Below are 20,121 nucleotides of genomic sequence, written 5' to 3' on the forward strand. Positions count from 1 at the left end.
TTCCATAGTTTCTTCCATAAGAAAGAAAAAGCAATGACTTAGAAAGATGTTCCTGGTGGAGAAACGATATTTACCAATGTGCGGAAACAAATAAGTGCAAGGTATAGTTAAGATATCCTGAATAGACCAGTATTTTGTTACTTTTTGTTGCTGTAATTGGTTCAAGTTTAATAGAAATAAGCCTTCACAGGGAAGTTAGGACCTTGAATGCCATTCAAGGAATTGGGATTTTATGATTCAAAGGAGAACCATCGACATTTTCACATTTTCATGTACTAACCAGAGGCATAATGAAAGTCTTCCTTAGAAAAATTAACCTAGAATGACATATATAATAGACTAGCAGAAGGAAGACCATGGAAATAGGGAGAAGTGAGATAGCTAAAAATACTTAAAAGAAAAAATAATAATTTTTAAATGCACATCTTCCTGAATGGATCTTAAGTAGTTGCAACCTAGGCAGGGCTGTGGGAACTCCACATTCCATCTTTAGTCCATGGCATATTCTAAGAGTAATATCTTTAACACTTTTATATACAGCTGACTTTGAAATTGAACAACATGGATTTGAACTGTGTGGGTTCACTTACACATGGACTTTTTAAAAAGATAAATACTGCTCCTGCTGCTAAGTCACCCCAGTCGTGTCCGACTCTGTGCGACTCCATAGACGGCAGCTCACCAGGCTCCCCTGTCCCTGGGATTCTCCAGGCAAAAACACTGGAGTAGGTTGCCATTTCCTTCTCCAATGCATGAAAGTGAAAAGTGAAAGTGAAGCCTCTCAGTCGTGTCTGACCCTTAGCGACCCCATGGACTGCAGCCCAGCAGGCTCCTCTGTCCATGGGATTTTCCAGGCAAGAGTACTGGAGTAGGGTGCCGTTGCCTTCTCCGAAAAAGATAAATACAGTACTATACAATTGACAGAGACACTCTACTTCCTTGGTGGCTCAGACAGTGAAGCATCTGCCTAAAATGCAGGATACCTGGGTTCAATCCCTGGGTTGGAAATATCTCCTGAAGAAGGAAATGGCAACCCACTCCAGGATTCTTGTCTGGAAAATCCCATGGATGTGGAAGCCTGGTAGGCTACAGTCCATGGGGTCGCAAAGAGTCGGACATGAATGAACGACTTCACTTTCACAATTGACAATTGGTTGAATTCAAGGATACAGAATTGGGAATATGGAGAGGTTACTGTGGAGATTTGAGCATACTGGAACCAATCCCCTGCAGATGCCAAGGGATAACTTTATATGGCTTTTTTACTGCTTGGGGAATCAGTAGCCTTTCCTCCCATATTGTTCCAGGATCAACTGTACTTTCTCTTCTTTAATAAAACAAACTTATGAGCTTAGGACTGGGATGTGTTAGACTGATATGCTGTGTCACTAGTCAGAAAATGTCTTTATCAGAGATGGACTGTGAAGTTAGCAACAAAAATACTCATAAAAATCTGTCACCAAAACACCAACTTACCTCTAATGATTTAGAAAGAGAATGTTTTTGAGGATTAAAAAAGTCATACCTTTGTTTTGTATCTTGACTGAATCAATATCAAAATCTTATTACTATTATAAATGCTTATAATAATATACCATAACTTTGGAAGATGTTGCCATTTAGGGAAACTGGACAAAAGGTAATGGGATCTTTTTGCATTATCTCCTACAAACTGCATGTAAATCTAGAATCATCTCAAAATACAAAAATTAATTAAAATACAAAACAAAAACTGTCATGTTGGGGAGTATGACAGAAGAGGCAAACCTTTGAAATTCAGAAGTTGATGAAAAAAACAACTGTTTAATCAGATACTTTGGTCCTTAGGAAATATTCTTGAAAGCAGAAAGAATTTTACTTTCCCTTTATAGGTGAGAAAAACAGGTTTGAAACCCACTTTTTTTCTATCTTTTAAAAATTATGTAATAAAACATAATAAAAGAAGTACATAAAATGTTATGTTTTTAAAACAAAGAGGAAAGCTCTTATAACTATCACCAAGGTTACAGCACAGAATACTGCTAAGTACCCCAGAAATTTCCTGTGACTCCTTCATGATTCCAACCCTTCCACCCACCTTTCTACCTTACCAACCAGTTGGAAGGTGACAACTTGGTTGACTTTAAGAACCATGTTCTTACTTCTCTACCTAGGAAACCATCCCTAAACAAAGCAGCTTTGTGTGGCTTTCTGCTTTGTATTTGAAATCAGATTTATGCATTTTTTTGCATATTCTTTTGCTCAACATAATATGTCTGGATTCTCTTCATATTATTAAGGATAGCCATACTTCATTCATTTTCATTGTTGTATAATTTATATATCTATTCTACTGTTCATACTTAGAGTATTTCCACACTTTGGTTGAAAGACCAATGTAGCTATAAGCATTTTTGTACATGTGTCCTGAGGCTCATGTGTACAAGTTTCCTAGGGTATAGATTTTGGAGTGGAGTTGTTGGGATATATTTAACTTTACTAGGCAAAACTCAACTCTTTTTCAAAGTGCATCAATTCCTACTAACACCAATAGTATCTGTGAGTTATCATTCTGTATCATCCAAAAGACCACATACAGTTACTCTGTTAAATTTTTGCGAGTGTTTTTTTCATAAAATATTATCTTGATTTGGTATTATTTTTTATTTCCCAACTTATTAATGAGACTGAGTACATTTCTTTAGAGCTATGGTTTTACTCAATGACTTTCAAGTAAGCAAGAAAAAAATGAGGGCAAGCTATATACTGACATGAAAAGATGTTTACTCCATATTTGTCAGGAGGAAAAATATCAAAGTGCAGAAATATACATTTATGGGCAATCATTGTCTGTTATATGCCTATACATGTACATCATTATTCATTCAATCAACACAGTGTGAAGCATTTACTATGTTCTAGCTGCTACTGCTGCTGCTAAGTCTCTTCAGTCGTGCCCGACTCTGTGCAACCCCATAGACGGCAGCCCACCAGGCTCCCCCATCCCTGGGATTCTCCAGGCAAGAATACTGGAGTGGGCTGCCATTTCCTTCTCCAATGCATGAAAGTGAAAATTGAAAGTGAAGTTGCTCAGTCATGTCCGACTCCTAGCGACCTCATGGACTGCAGCCTACCAGGCTCCTCTGTCCATGGGATTTTCTAGGCAAGAGTACTGGAGTGGGGTGCCACTGCCTTCTCCAACTACATTCTAGGCACTCTCCTAAATGCTGTGGAGAACAAGTAAGCTGTAGACATAAAATTAGAGGGCAAAGTGGAAGGCTCTCCAGCTGGTGGCTGCCCTTTCAAGGAATTTCTCTCACTGCACATAGCCATTCTCTCATGACTACACATGTTTAAAACTTGGTCAGGGAGCTCACACTTTCCAAGTTTGTATTTCCTCCTCAATAAAATTAGGGCACCATTCCCTGCCTTGGTGGTCTGACTGACTGAACGTGAGAATCCAATGAGTGTGTATGAAAGTCCCTTAGGAATTAAGTGTTATGAATGCAAAGGCAAGAGTTTAGACCTGTTCCTCTCTTCCAGGGTGAGTTCAAGCCCAGTCTGTTACGAGAATCTCTCCTTAGACTGTCCCTCCTACTCCGCTCTATGTCACAAACTGCACATGTCTCGTAAAAACAAATAATCTGCACACCTCTCAAAAACACACTTGAGACAAATCTGTATTCCTTACCTGTATGCTGTCTGCCATCATCTAGCAATTTCTCTTTTTTTCCTATGTCTTATTTCATATTGAAATACAGCTGATTAACAATGTTGTGTGTCAGATCTATAGAAAAGTCAGTTGCACTGATACATATACCACTTTTTTCCAGATTTTTTTTCCCACTTAGGTTATTATGTAGTAATGAAGAGTTCTTTGAGCTATACAGTAGGTCCCTATTAGTTATCTATTATTTTAAATATGTGTAGCAATGTGTACATGTCAATTACAGACTTCCAATTTACCCCCCAAATCTTCCCCCCCCCCAGTAATCTTAAATTCATTCTATAAGCCTGTGAGTCTGTTTTGTAAATAAGTTCATTTGTATCATTTTTTGAAGATCCTGCATATAAGTGATATATGATATTTGTCTTTGTCTGACTTTCTTCACTTAGTATGATGATATTGAGTTTCACCCATGTTGTGGCAAATGGCATTGTTTCATTCTTTTAGTGGCTGAGTAATATTCTATTTATTATATATGTACCACATCTTTTTTATCCATTCATCCTACCACCTAGCAGTTTCTTAAATGTATTTGCTAACTCTTTATGTAATATCCCTCCTCTACCCTAGTCAAGCCCAGGAGTGCAGTGTGAAACAAACAGCTACTTACTAAAAGATATAAAATAATTTTTGGAAAAAATCTATTGGGCTTTGATTTTCGGTAATCCACTAGTGTAGTAATCTGTTGTCGTTTATTGGCTAACTCATGTCCAACTCTTTGCAACCCATGGACTGTAGCCCACCAGGATCCTCTGTCCATAGGACTTCCCAGGCAAGAATACTGGAGAAGGTTGCCATTTCCTTCTTCCGGGGAACTTCCTGACCCAGGGATCGAACCCATGTCTCCTGCTTGGAGGGATATTCTTTACCACAGAGTCACCATAGAAATATGATTCTTTGGCAAATATTTATGGAGGAGGTACTTTGTGTCAGGCATGCTTGGAATACAGAAGTAATCAAAACAGTCCTGGCCCCTGCCTTCAGAAAACTTTCAATCTAAGTGAGAAGACAGACTAAAAGCATTATATGTATGTAAAGCTGATTAACAAGAAAACCAGAAGGAAACATGGGGGGTGAGGCAGGGAAGGCAGATACTAACCTAGTCCAGGTATGCTAGGAGATAAGGCTTATTTGAGACACTGATCTTTGAACTTGCACTTGAAGCAACTTCTTCAAGAAGAAAACTTTCATAAACCATTATTTGATTAGTTATAATACAGATTTCATAATAATACATTGAAAGCTTTCAATGAGATACAAGTGGATTGCTATTTAAAAATGAAATATCACAGGAGTATTAGATAAACAACCTGCATCTAGAACTTTCAAGCACGGCTGTCCTTATTTACTTTAAAAACGTCTACTGTGCCAAAACAAAGTGCAACAAGATAGAATGTATTTGATTACTTATTTACTTTTGTCAGCCTCAGAATAAGGGAAAGCTTTTACATTTATCCCACACCTAGTTCCCCCACCCCACTGCCAGATTCTGTGTGTGAAGAGTGGATTAAATGAGATTCAGGCACCAGTCAGGATCTCAGTAGAAATCTGATGACAACTAAAATGGACGATTGAGAAAAGTTTAGTGCAGGCACTATTTACAGAGATGTGGGTAGAGTTAAAGAAAGGCAGCAAGTGATGATAAAGCATCCCCAGGTAGTAACTGTTTGCAGGGTAAAGGATGAGAACAGACTCAGGAAGCTGCAAAAGCACTGGAGTGACAGGAAAGGGCCACTGGATAAGAGCTGTAGCCTTTGGTGGAGGAAGGCCACCCTGGAGCCCAGAGCCTGGTAGAAAGCTCTGAGACTCTTCTCCTCTGACTCTTTCATCTCTTGCTGTTGCTGCCCAGGGACAACCAAAAGGAAGAGAGAGAGAGAGGAAGTCCACCAACGCTGTGAGTAAAGGTCAGGCTAGTAGGATGCAGGTCTGAGTGGAGGAAAGTACAGGAAGTATTTAAAGAAGCCAAAGAAAAATGTGCAACGTAAAAATATTAAGGGAAATTATTATGTTGCATTGTATCATATTTTTGTGCTTTTTTTCTTATTTTCTTGTGCTAATAATCAGTAAGATAGCTATGAGAAGATAAAAATATTATGTTGTGAGGTACAGTATATCAGGTTATTTAATGCAGTTCTACAAATTCAGTTCTTCTATGGATAATCCACAAAATGGATACTTAATTCCCACTGGCTCACTATCATAAGCAGTTTGAAGTTTATCACCTTTCTCTTTCCATAATGGTAGAATTTTTAAGGTGTTTAATTTTCACAGGGAAGCTGAATCATAATTGTCCATAAAGCACATCCACTGGGATATATATCTTTGTGCCTCTTCATCAGGTTATGTCAAATTGTATTTCCTAAGGTGCCCAATAGGTTGTCATATATAACCAAGGAAATTCAATACAAGTACAATATGATGTAAATTTAATACAAGGTATCTCTGTGTACACTGAAGAATTCTGTTTACTGTAAGAATTAAACAACAATGCTTTAGTGTGTCATAAAAATAACATGCATAGTGAATATAGATGCTCCAAACATATTTGTTTGTTTTTTTCCAGCTCAGTGTAGCAATGTGAATATCAACTGAGGTTTCCCCCCAAGGTCCGGATGATGATTGAATGTGGCAGATATTTCCCTGTGTGAATACTTGATCCTTCAATTAAAAAGGAAAAGAGAGAACAGCTTTCACAATGTGGAAGAGTGCCTTATTGCCGGTATGCTCTCCTAAAAATGGAATCAACGGAATCTGAAAAAAGACTGTGCTTGGGAAATTCTACCTGACAAACTGATGGGAGGTGTTTCATAAAAGTTACACAAGGTTTGCTCAAAACTGTCAAGCCATTTTCCTAAGTGATTCACCAAATTCTATAATCCGTTTCTTCTATGAACTATCAGCATTTGCAGGAAAGAAAATAGATTCATATTCAGGATATTTAAACTTAGTTCAAAATTAAACATTAAAAACAGTTAACCCTTAAAACCAGACAAAAATCAGGATGGAGATCTTAGAAATGTAGACCCTTGGCTCTGAGAATGAGATACGCAACCAGGAAGAGTATCTTAGAAAAATCCTGTATATATTTTCACATGGCTACATGGAATCCTACATTATGAGCATTTCTACACAAAAAGCAGAAGCAGAAAGGTTTGATGAATAAAATCACCTATTTTTGAGTCATTCACACTCTGTTTTATATTACAATCCTAATCAACTAGCTATCTTGCCTAGAGTAATTAAGTTGCTTGATATTTATAAATTTGAGTTTCTGCATCTGAATGTTGTACCTATTTCATGGGCTAGTTATGAAAGTGAAAGTATCTGGCACATAGATATAAATTGTAGCTATTACTATTATTAGTATTAGCAGAAAATCAAATACATCTTTCTCTGCATGGGTAGAGCACTTAATTAGCACTTACCCATACACCTTCATGTATATACATTTAAAATTTTATTTCTCTATATCCTTTCCTAAGGTGAAGGACAGCATATACAGTTAATTGGTATGCATATTACCCAGCCCTATAGGTGATGTATATTAACATATGCTCAAAAACCTGAACTAAATATTCTTTCAATAATGTTCTATTGTCTTCATGGTATTATGCATAAATAAGCCTGCAAAAATAATCAACAACTTACAATTTTTCTATTTTTATTGTAATTATTGCCACTTCCCTGATACATATCTGTGTATAAACTCTCACAAAGGTGGGCCAGTATAAAAGGCTGAACTAGGAAAATGTTTCCATAGGCTCCTCAAGCATTGTTCCCTTTCTCAAGGAGACCCCGGGACCCTTGTCTAATGTGTGCTCAGATCTCATGCCCATTCTGTCTGTAGCAGATCATGATGGCAGTGGCAATATGATAATGCAGCCTCCTACACTGGCATGTAAAGCAGACCCAGCGTAGTGTGCTGTCTGTCTCTTTTCAGCACATCTAAGAATCGCCAGGCGGAAGAATTCATATGCCAGATGCCTGGGTCTCTAATATATATTTTGAGTCTTCAGCAGGCCATGATGGAGAAGCGTTTCCACTCTTTGAAACCACCTCACCTGTATTACGTAATTATAAGATGCGTTGTCTATACGTATTTACATGTACTGCATGTGTATGCTGGTGCTTCTCACATCAACACAATTACTATTTTAATAATGTCCTTTGGATCAGGAAACATGAATCCATCCAATAGCTATTTAATATCCATCTCCTCCTTGATTGGCATCCTGCCAAACCTGGAGACTAGAACAGCAAACAAGGTAAATAGAATCCAAGCCCTCATGTGGGTCACAGTCTAACAGGGTAACTATTTTACATAAATTTACATAGGTCAAGACAATAGAGTTACAAGAAATTCTAAGTATTAATAAAGGACAAGAATTTAATTTTTATACTTTTAGTATTTTAAAAATACATACATTCTAATCAGTTTAAAATGTTACCAAATATGCTAGACATGGGCTTCTCTGGTGGCCCAGTGGTAAAGAATCCAACTGCCAATGCAAGAAACGTAGGTTTGATCCCCGGGTTGGGAAGATGCCCTGGAGAAGGAAATGGCACCTCACTCAAGTAGTCTTGCTTAGAAAATCCCACAGACAGAGGAGTCTGGCAGGCTACAGTCCACGGGGTCACAAAAGAGTTGGACATGACAGACACTCAGCTACAACAACATTATGCTAGACAACGAGGAATACGTTTGGTAGAGGCGGATATCCATGCTGATTTTAGCAAAGCAGACCTCAATTGGGAGGAATAAACATATTTCCAGACTCTATGACTGAAGCTTCTTCTGAAGGAGATAAAGCTCATGAGAATTTGGAAGCTCTCAAAAGCATAATTCTAATCATGCAATGGTAATCTACACAACACAAGTCACACATTTCTTAGACAGTAACCCTTTGTGCTACATTTCATTGCAGGCTAATGGTATGACAAAGAGAGAATCAAGATCCTACAGAATAAACGGTTCTTATCCACCTCAGACCAAAGAGTAGCTCTTTTCAGAGGTTTTAAAATCCTGCCTGTAGTCGCAGCCTACAAAGAACACCTCTGCCAGAGGGAGTGTGGACACAAAGGGCTACGAGTAAAGAAAAGGAGCTAGAGTGTCACACCACCATTTTGTGTGTGAAGCAAGTCACCAGAATTAAGCAGGACACATTTGAAGGAAGCAGAGCCTTAGGTGTGAATCAAGTGATAATGACCCAGTACTTAGAGAGTGGACTTGGCAGTCTAAAGCAATGAATACTAAGCAGCATTCATTACGATAGCAAAATTATAGAAACTTAAATGTCTATCAATAAAAGATGGGTCATATAAGCTGTGGTTTCATTCAGTGGGATTCTACTCTGCCTTTCAAAAGAATGAAGCTGAGCTACACTTAACTGTTATGGAAAGATGCTTCTACCATACTAGGTAAGAAAAGGAAGCTGCACAACAAGACAAATAATACGAACTCACGGTTGTTTAACAATTTTGTGCATATTTCTTTATGTGACTATTAAAGTTTGTTGATTGGCTTAAACTAACACAGCCCTTAATCTTGATTTTTTTTTCTGGTATATTTAAAGTTTAATTGCATTCTATTCTATCCTCCTTACATTTTAAAAAATTTTTGTTGAGAAAACAGAATATGAAATTTACCATCTTAAGCATTTAAATGGACAGTATAGTAGTATTAATATTAATTGCAGACACCTTGTTGGGCAAGATCTCTAGAACTTTCTCATCTTATAAAACTGAAACCTTATGTTCACTGAACAGCAACTCTTTATTCCCCTGCCTGCCAACTCCCAACCCCTGGTATCCACACTCTATGTATTTGACTACTTTAGATACTGCATATATATGAAGTCATGTCATATCTCTCTTTACGCGACAGGTTTTACTCAGCATAATGTTCTCAAGCTTCATCCATGTTGTAACATGTGATAATCTCCTCCTTTTTTAAAGGTGGAATAATATTCCATTGCAAACATATGCAAGATTTTATTTATTCATTCATTTGTCCATGAACATTTGGGTTCCCTCCATCGCTTGACTATTGTGAATAACTCTGCAATGAACATAGGTGCACAAATATCTCTTCAAGATCCTGTTTTCACTTTTTTTGGCTAAATACTCAGAAATGGGATTGCTATATCATATAATAATTCTATTCTTAATATTTTGAAGATTTTTCCATACTGGTTCACATAACAGCTGCATCAATCTGCATTCCCAGCAATAATGAACAAGGTTTCTAATTTCTCTTCGTCCTTGTCAGCACTTGTTATTTTCTGTGTGTGTTTTTTTTTTTTTAACAGTGATAATCAACATATTTTTAATGGAGCACTGATTATATGTCAGGCACCATTCTGACACAAGAGCAGCTGGGATAGCAAAAACAAAAGATGCCAGAACAAGAAGAATTCTCTCAGAATACGGAGCATGTCCTGAAGCAAAGAGCAAACTTCCCAGCACAAGCTGTGGAGCAGGACCCGGCTGTGGAGAAAAGAAGAGAATAGAACCAAATAAAGCGAAAGGCCGTTCTCCTAAGCCCCAGGAATGGATTTCCCCAGGCTTTAATGAGCAGGAGCTGATTGTTTAAATCAGAATCAGTTATAAAGCAGAGAGTCTGTTTCCTAAGCCATGCTGGCTAAAGGTTACCAATTGCTTGATGGGTAAAAACTGGATATTTATATAACACCTTTAAACTTTTCATATTTTGTCATTATTGTTATTCAGTTGCTCAATCATGTCAACTCTTTGTGACCCCGTAGAGTGCAGCAGGGCAGGTTTTCCTGTCCTTCACTATCTCTCTGACTCAATTCATGTCCACTGAGTTGGTGATGCCATCCAACCATCTCATCCTCTGTTGCCCCCTTCTCTTCCTGCCCTCAGTCTTTCCCAGCCCTCAAAATATATATATTTTGTCACATATAGGTATGCATTTAGAAATATTTCTTATTACAGAAAGTCAGTTTACTGTTTCTCAACATTTGTTTCTCATGTTTATAAAGTCCTAATAAAATAATCTGTGTAGGTATGTGACTGACCAATAAAGTCAAGATTTTGGAGCCTAGCGTGTGCAAAATCAGACGATCAGTACCCATTACACAATATGACAGTCTAAATGTGTATATAAGCCTGGATGTGCCTCAACTTTTGACCGTGCCATAGGCATGTGGGACCCTAGTTCCCTAACCAAGAATTGAATCCATGTTTCCTGAAGTGGAATCATGGCGACTTAACCGCTGGACCACCAGGGAAGTCCCCAGCACTAACCCAGCATTTTGAAGATAACAAGTCAATGGGGTATTTATGATTATTCACATCTTTGGTTGGAGCACTAGAATCCACTCCTCCAGCCAGTGTTCCCCAGATGGTTCTAATAATCAGACAGGTTTGAGAAAATCATTTGAAAAGGTATCTTTAGTAACGTAAGTTTGAAACCTATTTTCCAATTGTATTACTCTTCTACAGCATATTCAGAAATGAGAACGCAGCCATAATGCAGCTATATTTTAATATGGACCTAGTTCCACTATGTTTGCACTAGGCATGCTTGTGAAGTTGCTCGGTCGCGTCCGACTCTCTGTAACCCCATGGACTGTAGCCTACCAGGCTCCTCCATCCATGGGATTTTCCAAGCAAGAATACTGGTGTGGGTTGCCATTTCCTTCTCCAGAGGATTTTGCTGACCCTGGGATCGAACCCCAGTCTCCTACATTGCGGGCAGATGCTTTACCATCTCAACTACCAGGGAAGGCATGCTTGAGAAGAAAAAAATGTAAAATTCTTAATTCAAATGCAGAATCCAAATTCTATAAAGACCAACCCTAGTCCCAGACTCCACACAGCTAAAAAAAATATATTTTGGGAACACATACATTTCAAACAAATACATTTCAGGAACTGACCTGTAACTACTTCTACCTTCTCTGAGAGTCAAAACTCTACAGTATATATGCCATTGATTAAATGAAATTTTCACAAGAAGCAACTAAATGAAATAAGTATTATTAGGTCCCAACAGAAAGTACTCCATCGTGCTAGGCTTCACGAAGGAAAAAAGAAATAAATGATTTCTCATCCGTATCATCATCTGTTAGGCTTCCCTGAAGGCTCAGCAGTAAAGAGTCTACCTGCAATGCAGGAGACAAGAGATGTGGGTTTGATCCCTGGGTCATGAGGATCGCCTGGAGTAGAAAATGGCAACCCCTCCTTCTTATCCTATGGACAGAGGAGCCTGGGAGGCTACAGTCCATAAGGGTTGGAAAGAGTCAGACACAAGTGGGTGAGCACACAGTACACGCATCATCCAGTAAGGCTGTTGGACATGTACTCAGATAAATTTGATCCAAGGACGAATGAGGTATGTGTCATGATGAAGGCAAGGGAGGAGGTTATATGGTCAAGAGAAGATGCGAAGCTTGATTTACATTCAAGAAAGGGTGGAATGATTTCATAAAATAGGAGGCCTATATTTAGCCCCAAGGAGTGAGTTAGGTTTCTCCAGATAAAGATAGAGAGATGGTTGGGATTGTTAACTCCAATTTTATAATCCAAGGAAACTGGGCTTCATGAATTTAGTAAATTTTCTAAAGTTACCCAGTTACTTCTCATCAGAGATAACATCTGACTCTAGGCCTATCTGACACCATACCAAAGATTTTCAACCCTACACCAAGCTGTAGGTATCCCAGGCAGCTAAAATGGAAAGCATGCTACAAGGCTGTACCAATGCAGGCTGAGTAACAAGTTGGGGGTGATCTGACTAAAGAATCTGGACTCTATTCTTTGGGTGTTTAGGGGGATGTGTAGGAGCTTTGAAAGCTGATGAAGCGACAAGATGTTCTCTAACCATCAGATTATCTTTCTCTAGACAATGGACAATTAAAATAAAACACTGGAAAATTTGAGGAGAGTGGGGAGATAAGCAGTGGAGAGAAGAAATTTTTTTTAAATGAAAACTATTACTAAAAAAATCTAACCATTACCCCATAATAAAAGCTCTGAAAACTCTGATGTGATGAAACAAAAGTCTTTAGAATGAGCAAACATGTTAGCACCATTCTTCTAAATCTCACAAATCCTTATTGTTCAATGAATATATTTTAAAGTTGCTTGTAAATATATAAAACATAATACACAAAAATTCTTTGAAATGTAGAAAGTATTCTCTAGTCAACCTAGGAGTCTAGGTTCAATGATAGTTGCAACACAGATTAGGATGAAGGGAAGTGTCTGTACAGTTTAGTTCAGTTCAGTCATTCAGTTGTGTTCGACTCTTTAATACTATACAAATCATATAATAGCATTCAAGAGCAATCCAGTTGGGGTAAATCATTAACATTTTCATTGCCGTCTATGGACTGGAATTCTTTGTGGAGCACAAAGCATGATAAGATTAACCGTTTAAGTATCAAACAGATACTCTTTTTTTTGTTAGGAAATTTGTAATGGTATAGGGATAACTTCAAGAGTAGAGATAATCACTCACTCTAATTATTAGAGCTCTCTCCATTACCTCAAATATATCTCGTGCATTTGCCAAAAGTTTAATTAAAATGAGATGACTGGAATAATTAATATCATAGTAAACATAAGACAAACTAATACAACTGTAACTCTTTTTCTTTCTGGCTACACTAAAAGAAGCCATTTCAATTTTCAGTAATGAGTTACTTAAAACAGTTTCTATGATATTAAAAGTCTTCTTGATATTTATCATAAAGAGGAGCAAAATTTGACGTTATGTAAGCTTGTCCAGTGTGGAAAAATAACACTATGCTGGCTGTAAATTAAAGATATTTCCAAAAAATTAATAAAGCAATTTCCATCCCAAGTTATTACAAATTCTTTCAATAAGATTTTATTTTAGCACACTTTAACTGGCTGATCTAATTCTCTAAACTATGCAAAGGCAGATATATATCACTTAGAAATATATACAATCCATTTCAAGTCAAACAAGAATAAATGTATATATACTTAATGTATGCATTGTTCAAAAACCTCATGCTGAAATATTTATAAATAACATATTAAAAATACAGAGTTCCAAGTGGTCTCTTTTAAGATAAACTTATTAAAGCAAGAGCATTTTGAAATACAATATGTGCATGAACTTTCTACCTCCCTACTTCTCCAAGAAAGAAGTAATGACTGTCAGAAACAGAAAGTCATTGAAAATATAATGTCACTCTCACAAGGGCGTTCTTCGGGAATCCTGGTTTGTTCTCTTCACCTCTCCTGGAACATAGGAAACCATAAGATGCAGTACATAAGAACTATCAAAAGGGAGCACTTTTGAGCCACCAAAACAGCATGTGAGCCTAAAAACCACAATCTTCCAACTACAATGATACTATCTCAGGTATTTTATGTGCTAAAATGATCATTAAAAATTAAGCACCACATATAAGCTGCCATTTAGAATATTAATTTACCTTTGCTAATCATCTTTTTAACTTGAGGCTAAAAGAGTTCACTTACCATTCGGATACTCAGGCTCAGTCCAGGAGATGTTAAAGGAGTGAGAGGAGTCGGGGTTCACTCTGGGAGCCGGCACGCCTTCAGGGGTCCTCTCCTCAGTCAGGGCCTGGCTGGCCTTACTTACTGTGCACCCGCCCCCTGTGCAAGCCTGGACAGAGAGGCAAAAAAAGCACATATCACTCTGGGGCCCCAAAGTTTAGATGGGCATTGAAGAGAGACAGTTCATTATAAGAGTTTCAGACCCTTTGAAATAATGCTCTCTCTGTCCCCTACCCCCAAATAAATTTGTTTCAGTGCTGAGGTATAACATTTAATTACTTTGCTTTTTAGGACAAGAGATAGCCACCTCCTAAAACTAAATAATACCCCAGAGTATAAGAATGTATGAATTATATTTCAAGTTAGAATCTAGGGATGGGGCATATATTGAATAGTCATGATGAAATTATCCTCACAGAAATCTTCCTAGAATGACTCAAACAAATACATATCCATGAGAAAAATAGGAGAGAATGAATGCTACTTCAAGATAAAAAACATGATTTCTACAAAAAAAAAAAAAAAAGATACACAGGAAACATGCGAAGTGCTCAGATGCTCAGTTGTGTTCAACTCTTTGCAGTCCCATGGGCTGCAGCCCGCCAGGCTCCTCTGTCCATGAGATTCTCCTGTCAAAAATACTGGAGTGGGTTGCCATTTCCTCCTCCAGGAGATTTTCCTGACCCAGGAATTTAACCCACGTCTCTTATGTCTTCTGCATTGGTAGGCAGATTCTTTACCACTAGTTGCTGCTTGGGAAGCCCCAGTAGCGTGAAGAATATGTTTAAAGTACGACACAATGTGAAATCAAATAAAACAATATTTCTCATAAACTTGCAATGAAGCAGTTGTTGAATGACCGTTTAGTGGCTTAAAGGGTGAAGTCATTAACGGATGTGTCAGAGGAACTGAGCTTCATCACATGGCTAACAAACTTAAACTGACCACAGAACCCCTCAGCTCCCTAATAAAGGAGGTATAGTAATGCTAGAAATGGAATCACGGATGTTAAGATATTCAGAAACTTCTGTGTGCATTTTCACTGTAAACTGCCAATAATTCCAAATAAATGATTCAGTCTATTAGGAAAATATCACCCCTCATAACTTATTGGATAAGCCTTTCTCCAGAACACAGAGTTTTTCCAGCCTCTATCTGCTAGTAAATGTTAGCCATTATGTCTTTCCATAACAGCTATTTGAAAACTAAAGTTTTTTCCAGTACCTTTCAAGTCACAACTGTAATTATACAAACAAACATAAAAATCTTTCAAAAAGCACTAAATTTCATCAAGAGCAGTAAGAAAATGAAGCAAAATCCTGGGACAAAATATAAAGCAGGCAATTATTCATTTTCATTGAAGGTAGCTATGACTAATATTAAGAAATGAAACACTGGGCTTGGATCTTGCTATTCAGTTAGATATAGAAGGGATACTTAAAGCAGTTGGTATTTTTTCCTAAAGACAGAAGAAAGCTGACTGACTTTTGAAGGTATTTTCTTATACTGAAATGTACTACTTATAAAATGCTGCAAATAGTTGCAAATTCTTCACTAAAAGTGTTAGTGACAGGAAGTGGTCAGTAGACATGGAGATCAATTTCACTTCTTATTGTAAGAAGACAACAGGAACCCATGTCTTGAGTATAATTTCTCAGCATAAGCAAGTTTCAGAGGAGCTAAACTGTGGCCTGGGCATGAAACTGCATTAAGATTGGGGACCTAATTAACCTCTGTGGGTTTCCTCTAATGCTCAGCTGTGGGATGTGCATACCTATGTAAGAGGTAAACCATACTCCTCCAGAGAACAGAATCTTTGCAAATAAAGAGAAGTCAATTGAGCTTGTGATTCAAAACTCTAGGACATGTCACTGTTTGCCCAAGAAGAAACTACCTGAACATTAAAACAGGAAAATTAAGACAAAATATTTCCAGTGTGCTAAAAGTCAACCAGAAAACATAGCAGAAAAAGAGGTGTTGTGAGACAGTTATTGAAGGAAAATCATCAAAGGAACATCCTTTTCAGTGCATAGAAAGAGATAAATCCATCCACTTGGATCCTAGATTTTGTTTTTTGTTTTTTGGTTTTTTTTTTCCTTAGGAGGGGAAAAATGTTGCAGCATGTTATTCTGAAACTCAACCCACACTGGGATTTATTTGTCACTATTATTTTTCTTATTCATGGCCTGAGAATTTCCCCCTGCCAACTCTTCCAAAGAAACACTGTATGTTCTATGTTTCATTTCATTGTGTGTGTATATATATATACTTAAAACAGAATGTGAATTAAAATTTACTTTGTTTGTTTTGAGAACTTTATGGGATAGAAAATTCTGGAATAAATGAGGATGTCCTCTGGTTTGGAAGGACTGTTTGTTGGGCTGTGTCATCAAAGACTTATAAACTAGCAACTTGATAAAAAATTCTCTTAAGGATTCAAGGAATTTGGAGAGAATTTTTCTTGTAAACCAACTCAAATTTTCAAAGGGGCTGCTGCTAAAACAACAGAATTACCTGTAAAATATTATATTTTGTTCTTTTATTTCCCCACATCCCTTTTGCATGCATTTAGAGGGCCAGGTGAGTAGGGTATCTTTGTTCCTTCACAGAGAAATAAATATTCTTAAAGTTGCTTTTGCTTTGTCTAATCTAACTGATATTATCTAAATGAAAATGAACCAATCAGTATCTTATTTGACCTACCAGCACAACATTCAATGCAACTGGATGCTGATTAAAATTTTGGCTTGGAACAGCTAAACAAAAATTTGGACTTGATCAAAGATGTCTTTATGAATTGGCAAGGTCTTTGAAAGCCTATGAGATATTAAAATAAGGTGTTTCACCCATCTCCTATCACTTTTATCAATTACAACCATGTTGTTTTAAATTGAAAAGTCATACTACTACCCTGCAATGAAGAATATCCAGTCCCAATAGGAGATGCAATTTTGGTACAATAAAATGCATAACTAATAAAAGTGTATCAATTATTTTTGAAATTATGAATATTAAGAACATCCAAAACTAGCATTTTCTTTTACAACAGTTTGTTTTCAGATAAGTAGGGTCTGATGATGTTAAGAATGTAGCATATTTTAACATATGAAGAAAAAGAAAAAGGCCGTGTTATCTAGAAATGATCTTTTGAAAATTTAAAGCTCGTCATCTCTAAGAATCTGTCCAGGAAATATATTGAACACAAACTTCATCAAGAGGCAAATGTCTAGCAGTAATATGACTATTATCAAACCATATATACCTTGATACCTGCCTGTCTTACTGGCCTCCTTATTTAATTGCTGGCTTACTATCTTTATTAGGAATTATGACACTTTGCAATACCATTTGTTAAATGCAGCAAAATATTGTACTATTTCTTCTAGGACAAAGAGCATATATTTGGAAAAATGCAGTCCCTACTCTGACATTTTACAGCAAGTTACTTGATTCATATCAGGCCTCAGACTCTCTGTGAAATAAATATTCTCAGTGTTCATTCATTCATTCAAGAATCATTCATGAGCTTCGTTTCCAGATATTGTGCTTAATTCTGCAGACAGAACTTTGAAATATGCAGTCTCTACCCCTTTGGATTTTATAATATAATATTAAAAAGCCTAAGATCATGGCATCCGGTCCCATCACTTCATGGCAAATCAAAGGGGGGGAAAAGTGGAAACAGTGACAGATTTTATTTTTCTGGGCTTCAAAATCACTGTGGGTGGTGACTGTAGCCATGAAATTAAAAGATGCTTGCTCTTGGAAGGAAAGCTATGGCAAACCTAGAGAACATATTAAATCGTGACCTAGCTTTTCTGACAAATGACCATATAGTCAAAGCTATGGTTTTTCCAAACCTTTGGAAAAGTCATTTACAGATGTTAGAGTTGGACCATAAAGAAGGCTAAGTGCCAAGGAATTGATGCTTTCAAAATATGGTGCTGGAGAAGACTCTTGAGAGTCCCTTGCACAGCAAGGAGATAAAACTACTCACTCCTAAAGGAAGGGCTACCATGATAGCTCGGTTGTTAAAGAATCCACCTACAGTGGAGGAGATCCTGGCTCTATTCATGGGTCAGGAAGATCCACTGGAGAAGGAATAGGCTACCCACTGCAGTATATTAGTGCTCTCCTTGTGGATCAGCTGATAAAGAATCCTCCCACAATGTGGGGGACCTGGGTTCAATCCCTGGGTTGGGAAGATCCCCTGGAGAAGGGAAAGGCTACCCACTCTAGTATTCCGGCCTGGAGAATTCCGCACACTGTATAGTCCATGGGGTCACAAAGAGTTAGACACTGATCAGACAGGAATGAGTGACTTTCACTTTCAATCCTACTGCTACTGCTAAGTCACTTCAGTTGTGTCCAACTCTGTGCGACCCCATAGACGCCAGCCCACCAGGCTCCCCCATCCCTGGGATTCTCCAGGCAAGAACACTGGAGTGGGTTGCCATTTCCTTCTCCAATGCATGAAAGGAAAAGTCAAAGTGAAGTCACTCAAGGAATTCAATTCTGAATATTCATTGGAAGGACTGACGCTAACGTTGAAGCTCCAATACTTTGACCATCTGATGTGAAACTCATTGGAAAAGACCTTGGGAAAGGGATGAGGGCAGGAGAAGTGGGTGACAGAGGTTGTAATGGTTGGATAGGATCACCGACTCAGTGGATTCGAGCTTGAGCAAACTCCGGGAGATAGTGGAGGACAGGGAACCCAGGCGTGCTGCGGTCCATGGGGTTGCAAAGAGTCAGACACAACTTAGCGACTGAGCAACAGGGAAAACTACACGGAACCACATGAAGTAGATACCTGCTCCAGTCTGGAGTAAATCATGTGGAACCAGCATGTATTTTTCTCCAATGCCTGCCTAAATGCTTTGTATCTGTATGTTTTGTTTCCTAGTCCTCAGTCAATATGCTAAGACTATCTACAAAGGCAGCTCCATCTCATCAGATGAGAACCTGATCTCCATCTATTAATCTAATGACCTTGAAAGCCAGTTACCCTGTTGAAAGCGTGAAATATACACGGGTTCCTCAATTAACCAAGATGAACCTAAAATGTTCTGGTTCATTTAATTTACCTGTTAACAGAGTTAAAGTAAAAAACCTTTTAGCTGAATACTTTCTGAAAATATGTCAGTGTATATTCTGCCCTAAAAACACAGTGAAATCAAAAATAATATGAGTAAATTTACTTTCCTAACAAGACTTAGGGCAAAGACTCTTGCATCTTTATGACATCTTGCATCAACATTTTTCAGTGGCTGACAGGTCTCCTTTGACTTCACAGAATATTATTTGGGGTCAACTTTTTAGCATCATAGAATTTTAGGGCTCAAAGATACATTAAAAATCACTTAATTCAAAGTCCTAATTTTAGGCTTGAAGAACATAAGACTCAGTGCAATTAAGTGAATTTTTCAGGTCATTCAGTTAGCGGCAAATCTGAATTAATATTCAAGAAAGTGGACTCCCAATCTAATTGTATTTATTTTTCAAGGTATTACAGACTTATAAAACATAGGAGATTCAGGTGGGTCTTCATTTACTGTGCAAAATATCCTAAAAATTGTCTTGAAAGCAGAACTTTGTTTCATACCCTTTGCCTCCTTCTAATAAAAGCCAAGAGTAACACAATTTCTGTTTAATTTTTCTTGTTTCTCAGCAACAGGGGCTTTTCTTGTTTTGATATCACCACTGTTTTGAAATGATGTGGATTTCTGTATTAGCTTTTGAAAATCAAGTTAATACACTTCTTATATCTTGGGTGAAAAAGCTAAGAAATTAAATTGCTGATTCAGAAACCCATCGTTGTGCTGAACACCTAGGCACATGGAGACAGTTCTGAAAAGAATTTTTAACACTGTCTGATTGCCCTTGTTTTGTGG

General features: G+C 37.6%; 1 protein-coding gene across 1 annotated transcript in view; it reads right to left on the minus strand.

Moving 5' to 3' along the window:
- USH2A (usherin) overlaps positions 1-20,121 on the minus strand; it is a 983,289-nt gene that overhangs the window by 416,610 nt on the left and 546,558 nt on the right. Inside the window, exon 36 of the mRNA XM_060396021.1 lies at positions 14,189-14,336. Coding sequence (XP_060252004.1) covers positions 14,189-14,336 — 148 coding nt within the window. The remainder of the gene's footprint in view (positions 1-14,188; positions 14,337-20,121) is intronic.

This window comes from Ovis aries, chromosome 12 (assembly GCF_016772045.2).
Source record: "Ovis aries strain OAR_USU_Benz2616 breed Rambouillet chromosome 12, ARS-UI_Ramb_v3.0, whole genome shotgun sequence".
Lineage (NCBI taxonomy): Eukaryota > Metazoa > Chordata > Mammalia > Artiodactyla > Bovidae > Ovis > Ovis aries.